General features: G+C 35.4%; 1 protein-coding gene across 1 annotated transcript; it reads left to right on the top strand.

The window, feature by feature from the left end:
- Nucleotides 1-2,480: 2,480 nt before the first annotated feature.
- Nucleotides 2,481-6,190, top strand: LOC308703994 (uncharacterized protein; the record flags this gene model as incomplete). The annotated part of the gene is made up of 5 exons (XM_081388043.1): nucleotides 2,481-2,529; nucleotides 3,780-4,077; nucleotides 5,196-5,350; nucleotides 5,513-5,795; nucleotides 6,040-6,190. 5 exons carry the CDS (start codon nucleotides 2,481-2,483, stop codon nucleotides 6,188-6,190), a joined length of 936 nt encoding a protein of 311 aa, XP_081244169.1.
- Nucleotides 6,191-9,570: the final 3,380 nt, after the last annotated feature.

The following is a 9,570-nucleotide window of genomic DNA, read 5'->3' as shown; positions in this document are numbered from 1 at the left end:
ATTTTAAATTGAAAATATTCTAATTTAAATCAAAATTTAATTCGCATTATGCGAGTAAAATTACAGCCAGCAATCATTTTGTAATGTCCAGTACAAGACAGACTGTTTCAGAAAAATAGTGCCATCTAGTGATTACAATGTGGTATTTTAGTGTTCCCTTTAGATCCTGTTAGCACATCCGACGTTTTGATGTATTTACATCACCACTTCCACCAACAATATTGTACTATTTGCTTGTTTCTCTTTTGGAGGGTGGACCTGCAGAAGACCATCACCAAACAAGAGAATGGAAAACCTGAGATGATTGATGGAGTTCACGAAAATGAATACAGCAAGCAACTGTAATATGCTATCAATGAAAAAATGTGAACTGAAACGGTCTATTGTCTATTGTTATTAACAACTAACATTCCAATCCCTGTTAATTTGGTATTATTAATAGTCTATTTGAAGAAGAAAAACACACACACATTCATGCAACAAAAAGGCATTAAAATATAAGTCTGTTCAAGTTTGTTTGATATAGACTTGTGTTAGGCAGAACACTTTATCTTCTATTCTTTTTTCTAACAGAAAAATACAAAGTGTTTGTTAAGATATTACAAAGGGCAACATCCAGAATTCTGTTAGTCTTGAGCTAATCAGACAGAGCCAATATATTATTATGTATTATTATAACCTACGTTTCTCCAAATAATTATGTTTTCAAAAAGAAAGTCTTGTAGAACTTAATCAGAAGCATCAGGGTTGCTTATTCATACAGTAAACATTATTTGTGACAACAAACTCATTCAAGTCACCTGGTTTTCAGTTTAATCCAGTCAACTCATTTTTGACAAAAGGTGTAGTTACTTTGTTTTGCCAGTGTATGGCAGTGTAAGCATGTGCATCACCATTACATGTGCCATTAAAATAAACTAGTATTATCTTAACTGTCTGGCCCATGTTCTGTCAGCTTCTGACTCTGTCTATCAATTGACAATACAAAGTCATATTGACGATACAAGATCTCTATAGTGATGATTGGTCTGTTGAAATTTAATTCAGTTTTGGAGATAGTACTAAATAATTATTTTCTTTTAGAAATGTATCTTTCTCTTTAAAATTATGAACAGTTAATCATTTATACTACCTCAAATCAAGAAAAATTGGGATATTTTGTAAAATGCCATAAAATCAAAAATCTGTGATTTGATACTTCTCTTTCAACTTTATTTTACTGACAAAAGTAACGGAAAAGGAAAAGATTTCCAATGTTTTCACTGGACACATTTATTTTGATGGCTGCAATACACTACAAAAAAAGTTGGGACAGAGACAAAATAAAAGTGATAAGCTTATAGAATATCCTTAATTGTTTTAAAAAAAGAAAAAGAAAAAACTTGCAAAACTGCAACAATTAGTATCCTCAATTCGAAAACATGTTTTCTTTGTACTTTTGTCAGTTGAATAAAGTTAAAATAGAATGAACAAATCACAGATTCTTTTTTATTTTTTTTGCATTTTACAAAATGTCCCAATTTATTTTGATTTGAGGTTGTAGCTGAATGTACAGATGGACTCACAGAACCTCAGCTGAATTTTATTTTATTTTTTTTCTGATTTACACATTTGTTCAAAACAGAGAATGCCAAAGTACACTGAAAAAAATGATTAGTTGAATTTAATAAAAAAAATTATCGTAAGTGGTTTCACACAATTGATTTTAGCTACATTTAAACAAATGCATTAAGTTGAACTTAATAAATTTTAGTTCAACTTAATACATTTGTTTAAAAGTAGCTAAAGTCAATTGTGTGCAACCACTTACGATAAAAAAAATTGATTAGTTTCAACGAATCATTTTTTTTTTTTTCAGTGTATTTAATATCATTTAGCAAAATGAATTAAGAAGAGCAAAATCTGCTTGTTACACCAGCCAGCCGGAGTGCCCATGATAACCACCAGAGGGCACTCCCTCCGTCTCCTTTACTGCTTCATGAACTACGTTTCCCATAAACCATTGCCTGGACTCATCATGTTCTGGTTACTGCCAACTGTTTGTCATTAACTCATTTATGTTTGCCTATTTAAACCCTGTGGGTTCATTTGCTTGTTGTGAAGTCGTGCCTGTGTTACTGCATTTCTGAGTGCTACTTCTGGTTTCTGTGTCATGTTCTTGCATCTTCTACCTGGATCCCTGTCCCTGGATTTCCCTGTTTGCCTGTGCCGAGCCTTGGACTTCTGTCATTATCTGGATAGTTTGCTCTGTGGTTTTGACCTTATTCCTGTTTTATGGATTACGTTCAATAAAGCTTGCGTTTGGATCTCGGTCACGTCTCCGAGCAGTAATACACATAACACTTCTATTGCTAAAATTAGGTCAAATTTGATTTCAGTGCACATAAACTCATATGGGAAATGGGCAATATAACTGCCAAAGGGCAATTTGAGAAGCTATTAAGGTCATGTTTCTATGATACTTCTTTAGAAATAAAGATATGGGGATGGAGACTGAAAAGTTTGAAGGTTCAGTTCCAGATAAGGCCTGTAAAACTGGTTGTTGTACAATAGTTCTTTATGATTTCATTTCTAAGCCCTACAAAAGGGCTAGTGATTTGCATAAAATAAAAAGTTCTACAATTTAAAACAACAACAACCCATTACCATTTTTCAATTGCTATCTTTGCAAGTTCCAGTTTCATCAATTCCTTTTTCACAATATCTCTTAAGATATAGCAACTGATTTGTATTTGTCTCATGTAAGTTATGATATGTCCATTTAAAACTTTTAAATAATCCTGTTAATTATTCTCAATTAACTGTTATTAACTTAAATTATAGATCTTAACTGACAAAGAAACACATAAGAGGCCAGAAAACACGTGGTCTGTTCCTTAGCATTTCTGAAAACTCATTTACATTGTTAGACATTTCTCGCAAAATTTATCACAGTTGTAAAAGGCACATTTATGGGATGATTTACATAAAGCCTCCACACCTTTAAAATATTGTTTTTAATTTTTAGCTGGGGTTTTTGGTTATATAAAGGGTGATGAGCACTCTTTGTTCATTTACCTTGTCTTTGGGAGAACCTGTAGCTTTTAGAATAAAGGTAAGTCAATTCAACTTAATTTAAAAAACAACAACAACATCAAAATCAATGTCAGAAATTAATTGCTTTGATAATTTTATACTTATCAAAATACACATGCATGTCATTATTGCATGACATTTTTACTTAATTAAATGAAGTCAATTAATCTAATGACATTCTGTTAAATCTTAAAACAAACTCTTTGTAAATCTATTATAAATTGGATTATAAATGATTTGAAACAATTGCAAAGAAAGCTTAACTTTTTTTAGAAGCTTATTTTTCTGAACTTATTTACTTCTCACTTGCAGAACAATGGAAATGCATGTGTTTTTCCTGCTTTGTATTTTTGCCATGCCTTATTTTGCAGACACGACGACAGCTAAAGGTAAAGTTGAAACATTTACCGTTTCTTTCAATAACGTAGACATGCCTCACAATACTGTAGACACTTTCATATGTTTTATGTTGCCTTCAAACTATTTGGTTATTTGCTTTGTCTTGCATAAATTTTGTATTTTTTATAATTTTATTATAAATAAAGTTTGATACCATTCCTCACTATAATTATCCCAAAAGAACTTTGTTTTCTCCTTGGCAATAATGAAGAAAATGTTCAAGCTTTCATTAGCTATACACCTTTGTGTCTAAATAATACATGTACATAAAGCTTTCTTTCTGATTAGTGCTTTGTAAATTTCAGCTAAAAATCTTGCTTTATATGGCAAGGCCACACAGTCGGACCTGATTGAGAATCCTGGGGCAGCATTTGGCCATGCCAGTAATGCTATTGATGGAAATCGTGACTCACATTATGAACATGGATCCTGTACTTCTACTCCTATACAAGATGACCCATGGTGGAGGTTAGATTTACTAGACGAGTATGTAGTGACCTCCATAACTATCACGAACAGAAAAGACTGCTGTCCTGAAAGGCTTGATGGAGCCGAGATACGAATCGGAAACTCTCTGCTGAACAACGGCAACAACAATCCATTGTAAGAAAGCCTTTCAAGAAAAGATTCTCTTAAAGGGGGGGTACAATGGTGTTTCATGTATTCAGAGTTGTTTACAGTGTTAAAGAGATGGATTCTCATGCTAAACATGGCCAAAGTTTAAAAAAAAATATTTTGGACGAATAACGGAGAATTCCTGTGCCGAAAATCTTACTTCCGGGTTGGTACAAGTTTCGGCTGTTTTTTTTTCGATCGTGGATCTAATGACGTAGACGAGAGTGGAACTCCTTATATGAGCATTTCTCTCGGAAAAGCGCGCCCGCGCACACGCGACCAGAGGAGAGCAAGACCGCGCACATCAACGCGCTTCAACAGGAAATCATCGGCAGCGCTGCATAGGTTTTATAAACAAGGCCCAGTTCGACGCCGGATTTGCAGATCGTCTAAGGCCCGTTTACACCAAGGACGATAACGATAAAGATATAATTCTAAAAATCGTTCTCCATATTAAAGAATAACAGAGTTCACACCACAACTATAACGATAAAGATATGAGGAACAATATCGTTGGGATCACTTTCAGAACGATTTTTTTCCAGCTGTCGAACGATATAACACTGACAGCCAATCAGAATCCATTCTAATTTAAAGGTCTTGCGCATTTAAAATGGGTCTGGATCATCCGGGCGCGCACGTGCTTAGAATAAAAAGGCCGTTATCGGTCGTTGGTGTGGACGCATATATAGTTATCTTTATCGTTATCTTTATAGTTATCGTGCTTGGTGTGAACGGGCCTTGCTTAAGGATGGAGCAGTCCCAACGATAAAGGTTCACGGCCGTGCGTTGGAACCTCAGGCGGTGAGTAAAACTGCTTCAAATGCCTGTGTGTTGTTAGCTATCGGCGCTCCGCCCACACGGCACGCCTCCAGCCGCTCGTTTTTTTCCGGAAAGACTCTGTACAGCCTATTTTTCTTTTATAAATATAATAAAACTAAAGACTTTTTGGAGATATGAAGGATGCAATACTACTCTATAGGTACTCAAGATTAACATGAGATTGAGTGAAACAGTGTTTCACCCCCCCTTTAAAGAACAATGTGATGAGGTTACATACTGTACATGAAATCAAATATTATCCATATGCTGTCATTTTTATACAGGGCTGGAAAGATTTCATCCATTCCAGGTGGGAGATCCCTCACTTTCAAATGGGAAAAAGGCATTCCAGGCCGTTTCATCAATGTGGAAATACCTGGTCGTAATCGGGTTCTTACTCTCTGTGAGGTTGAGGTTTACGGTTATCCAGCTCCTGATGGTGAGAACATTTATGATCAGGATTTGATCAGTTTGGCTCTAATAAAAATAAGCAGATATTTGAGATTTAGCAATGTTGTACACACATATTCCATTTCTAGACTGTAAGAGAAGTAATTTACTCAAAACCATGAATTCATGTAAAACCCATCTGTTGTTGTAGGTGAAAATGTGGCTTTAGGAGGAGTAGCTACACAGAGTTCCCTCAATGCAAATAACATTGCATCCAATGCCATTGATGGGAACAGAGATGGTGTTTACAGTCGTGGATCTTGTTCCTGCACTGCAGCAGACCTCAATCCCTGGTGGAGACTGAACTTACTGAAAAGACACAAAGTGTTTTCAGTGGTAATTACAAATAGATTAGACTCTGCTCCTACAAGACTAAATGGGGCAGAAATCAGAATTGGAAACAGTCTGGACAACAATGGCAATGATAATCCAAGGTAAATTAATTCATCTTAAGGCTTTTTTTGGAGAATTTAGAGAAGTTATCAGATTTACTGCAATCTGCAATGTGACATAAAACTTGGCTACAATTTGGTAAAAAAGTGATTTGGGTTTTGTGCATTTTTGTTTATTCTGTTCATTTGCATTTAACAAGTTTGACTTGATGCATAAATGTGTTTTGCTTTGAATATGAACGGTGGTTCAGAGTTTCTCAAGATGCTTAACTCACTCTTTCTTCAGGTGTGCTACGATCTCTTCCATTCCTCCTGGGTTTTCCTCCTCTTTTGACTGTGATGGGATGGAAGGACGTTTCATTAATGTTGTTATTCCAGGACGGAGAGAATATCTTACACTGTGTGAGGTTGAAGTGTACGGATCACCACTAGATTGAGAAGAACTTAAACATCAGGATGTAGATAAAAACTAAATATTAGTGTCTGTAGAGCTTTACTTTAATCAGACATTTATACCAGAGTTTGCAATACAGGGCATGTATTATTTTAAGCCTCTGTACTTTAATTCACTGCATGCTGCAGAAAGTATTAGACAGATTTGTGTGACTATTGATCAAAGAACACTGGGAAATGGACAATATGGACACTTTTTTTCTGTAATGTAATGCATGTGAAAATTGTATGTTGTAAAATAAATTATCCTTTTGTTATTAAATATGTAGTGTCTTAAAAATGTCAATGTAAAATAAAAATTTGGAAATATAAAAATTTTGCTTTAATGGAAAAAACACAAACCAGGGAACATCCCAGCAAAAACAGTATAGCATCCATTGCTTAAGGTTCTTTGGAGAAAATAAATTGTTATAATCTTTTCATTTTACTTTAAGAAATAATAGGTCAAATCTAATGGATGATTTCCAATAAATTACTTTGAAGGGTTTTTGTCCTGTTATTGTGGGAGAGTAAAACAATATTATAAATTTCAAACACTTTGCGCCCACTTTGTTTTGCTCTATATTAAACAAACATTTTAAGTATACAAATATGGCATTTAAAACCTCCCAAAAATAATTAATTTCAATTTGCAAGAGAAATATAAAAGTGTACAGAACCAAGGAGTCTTGAGGCAAAACTAAGACCTGCTATTGAGCAGAAGACACTTTTCTTCATGATGGTGATTTTGAATAAAACGCTATCGTTGAGCACAAAATAGAACAGATAACACTGCAGGACTGTAAACACAATCATGCGTGTTTAAACTGGGTCACATTAAAGTAGACTTTATGGTTTCAACATTGTCTGTAATTTGGCATTTTGACAGGCTGTGCCAATCTATTTGTTTGCTCTGTTTTACAGATTGCTTAAAGGTCACATGTAATAAATTGGTCAAATCTAGATTCAGAGTGCGACACACAGAGCCAGAAGTTCTGTACATGCATATACTGTATGGAAGGGAAAGGTGGTGGATTTATGCACTGCTATAAAATGCATGTCACCTTTGTAACTTATATTAGAGGATATGACCAAAAAAGAGTTGAATAACATAGTATGCTTCCGTAAAGTTACTGCAAGCTCAACAAACAAACCATAAATATTTGATCACAATTGTGGTAAAGCACTTTTTCCTCAGATGACCTGTTCAGATATAACACCCAGGCCGTCTTGTATTTATAGCTGGCCCATTGATGGTTTTGTTATGAATTGTTTTGGTGATGAACCCTTTTTTTGCCATAGAGTAAACTTCATCTTGTCTATTTGAAAACCTTTTTTTGTACATCATAAAATACAGGTGAGTGACTTGTTTATTTAAATGAATCAAAATGAATGTCAGATTATGTTTTCATGTGCATGCATTTGAATTACATAATATGAATACATTTGAATGCACCACTCACAACCAGAAAGTGCTGCAGCACATAATGAACGCTCCAGGAAAGATCGTCGGTGCCACACTACCTTCCCTCAATGACAATTACAATACCCGATTAACCCGAAAAGCATCAGCATAGTGGGTGATCCCACCCACCCCTCACACAACTTCTTTAGTCTTCTGCCATCTGGGAGGAGGTTTCGGAGCCTGCAGGCCTGAACTACCAGACTGAAGAACAGCTTTATCCACCAGGCTGTCAGGAAGTTGAACTCTCTTCCTTTTTAGCTCTTAGCTCTTCACTCAGATGCACTGAACTGTGACTCTTTACCCCTATAGCAAATGGGCACACACACACACAGTGCACCAGACACTTTTACAATTGCTGCTCTCTCTTTTTGCATACTGTTTGCACTTTATATGTTTTTCTCGATTGCTTAAACACATTTGCCCACTCTGAAATCACATTTTCAAAACAGTTAACACACAGGATAAAACTGAAGCTCAATGGCCAAAATTACTCATTTTGTTAGCAAAATGCTCTAACACTCACAAAACATCATGCCAGGCCTCAACAGCCCTCTCTCTTCGGGTGGAATCAGTATTTCTTTCAGTGCATCAAGAAATGTGATGAGGCGTTCTGTATTGTATGGGCCAATAGTTGGCATGTGGCAAAGGACCCCATCATTGGAGATGGCAGCACACATGGTGATATTGGCACCCCTCTGACCTGGCACTGTGACAGTGGCCCTCTGCCCAATTATGTTCCTCCCGCGTCTCCTCACTTTACAGAGGTTGAAGCCGGCTTCATCCACAAAAATGAATTTGTGATGTGCCCCTTCAGCTTCAAGCTCCATTATTCTCTAAGAAAAAGAGCAAATTCATAAAGCAAATTATTCCAGTCGCATGTAACCATGGTAAACAAGCTATTACAATAAAAAATCTGTACCTGCACATACTGGAATCATACTGGGACCATACTTTGTCCGGGACACGTGTGTTTTTTTCTTTCTTTCTTTTTTGATTGTAGCCCATCCAGAAAAATGCCCTGATTAAAAAAAAAAAAATTAATATAAAAATATTCCGAATCACCGAAAACGTGAGGATGATTCTGTTTTATTTCATTTAATGTAAGTGGCGATTGATAGCCTACACTGTAAAAATTAAAGGTGCCTGGAGGAACCTTTTGGGGTTCTTCACTTCGCCACACCGGCGGAACCGTCTGTAGATCCTCTAGGCACCCTTTAAAAAGGGCCGGTTCTCTGAGGAACCACACAGGTTTCCTGAAGAACTCTTATATGAAGCACTGTGTGGAACCACTGTGGGTGCCTCCAGGAACCAAATTATTTTTTTTTTTTTTATTATTTGTATTAAATTAATTTCATGTTGTTACTACGGTTACCATAAACTTCTATTATAATAAACAAACTGAACCAAATACAAAATAAGAATTGTTTATTACATATTTTAGATCCATTTTAATACATACACTTCAATGCACTTGGGGAAAAAAAGCTAGTAATAGATTAATATCAATGAATACACACAAAACAAATTGTATAATACATAAGTAACATGGATAATCAACCATGTGTATACAATAGGCTACACAAGAAAAGACATCTCAACAAAATGCATAGAAAACACATGTTCCATGTAATAAATCAATGTAAAAAATTAAAATTGACTAATTAAAAATGTCCATCTTCACTTAATTTTAAAACGTGTTTCAGTTCGCTTAAGTCTGACGCAACTGTTTCCAAGTCCAAAAGCTCTCTCAGATGCCAAAAACAAACAACAAACAGTGCTAATATGCACTCATTGTTCTGTAATATTCCTGAAAATTATGATCCTAACCTTTATCTCTATTCCGAAATCTCAGATGGTTAGTTATTCTGCTATTTTGAATCATAAAATGTTGAAGTCTGGGATGCCGTGAGACTGGAGACT

Source organism: Scardinius erythrophthalmus (assembly GCF_964197995.2).
Source record: "Scardinius erythrophthalmus genome assembly, chromosome: 16".
NCBI classification, from domain to species: Eukaryota; Metazoa; Chordata; class Actinopteri; order Cypriniformes; family Leuciscidae; genus Scardinius; species Scardinius erythrophthalmus.
The sequence above is the reverse complement of the archived record's forward strand: the minus strand, read 5'-3'. Positions and strand labels throughout refer to the sequence as shown.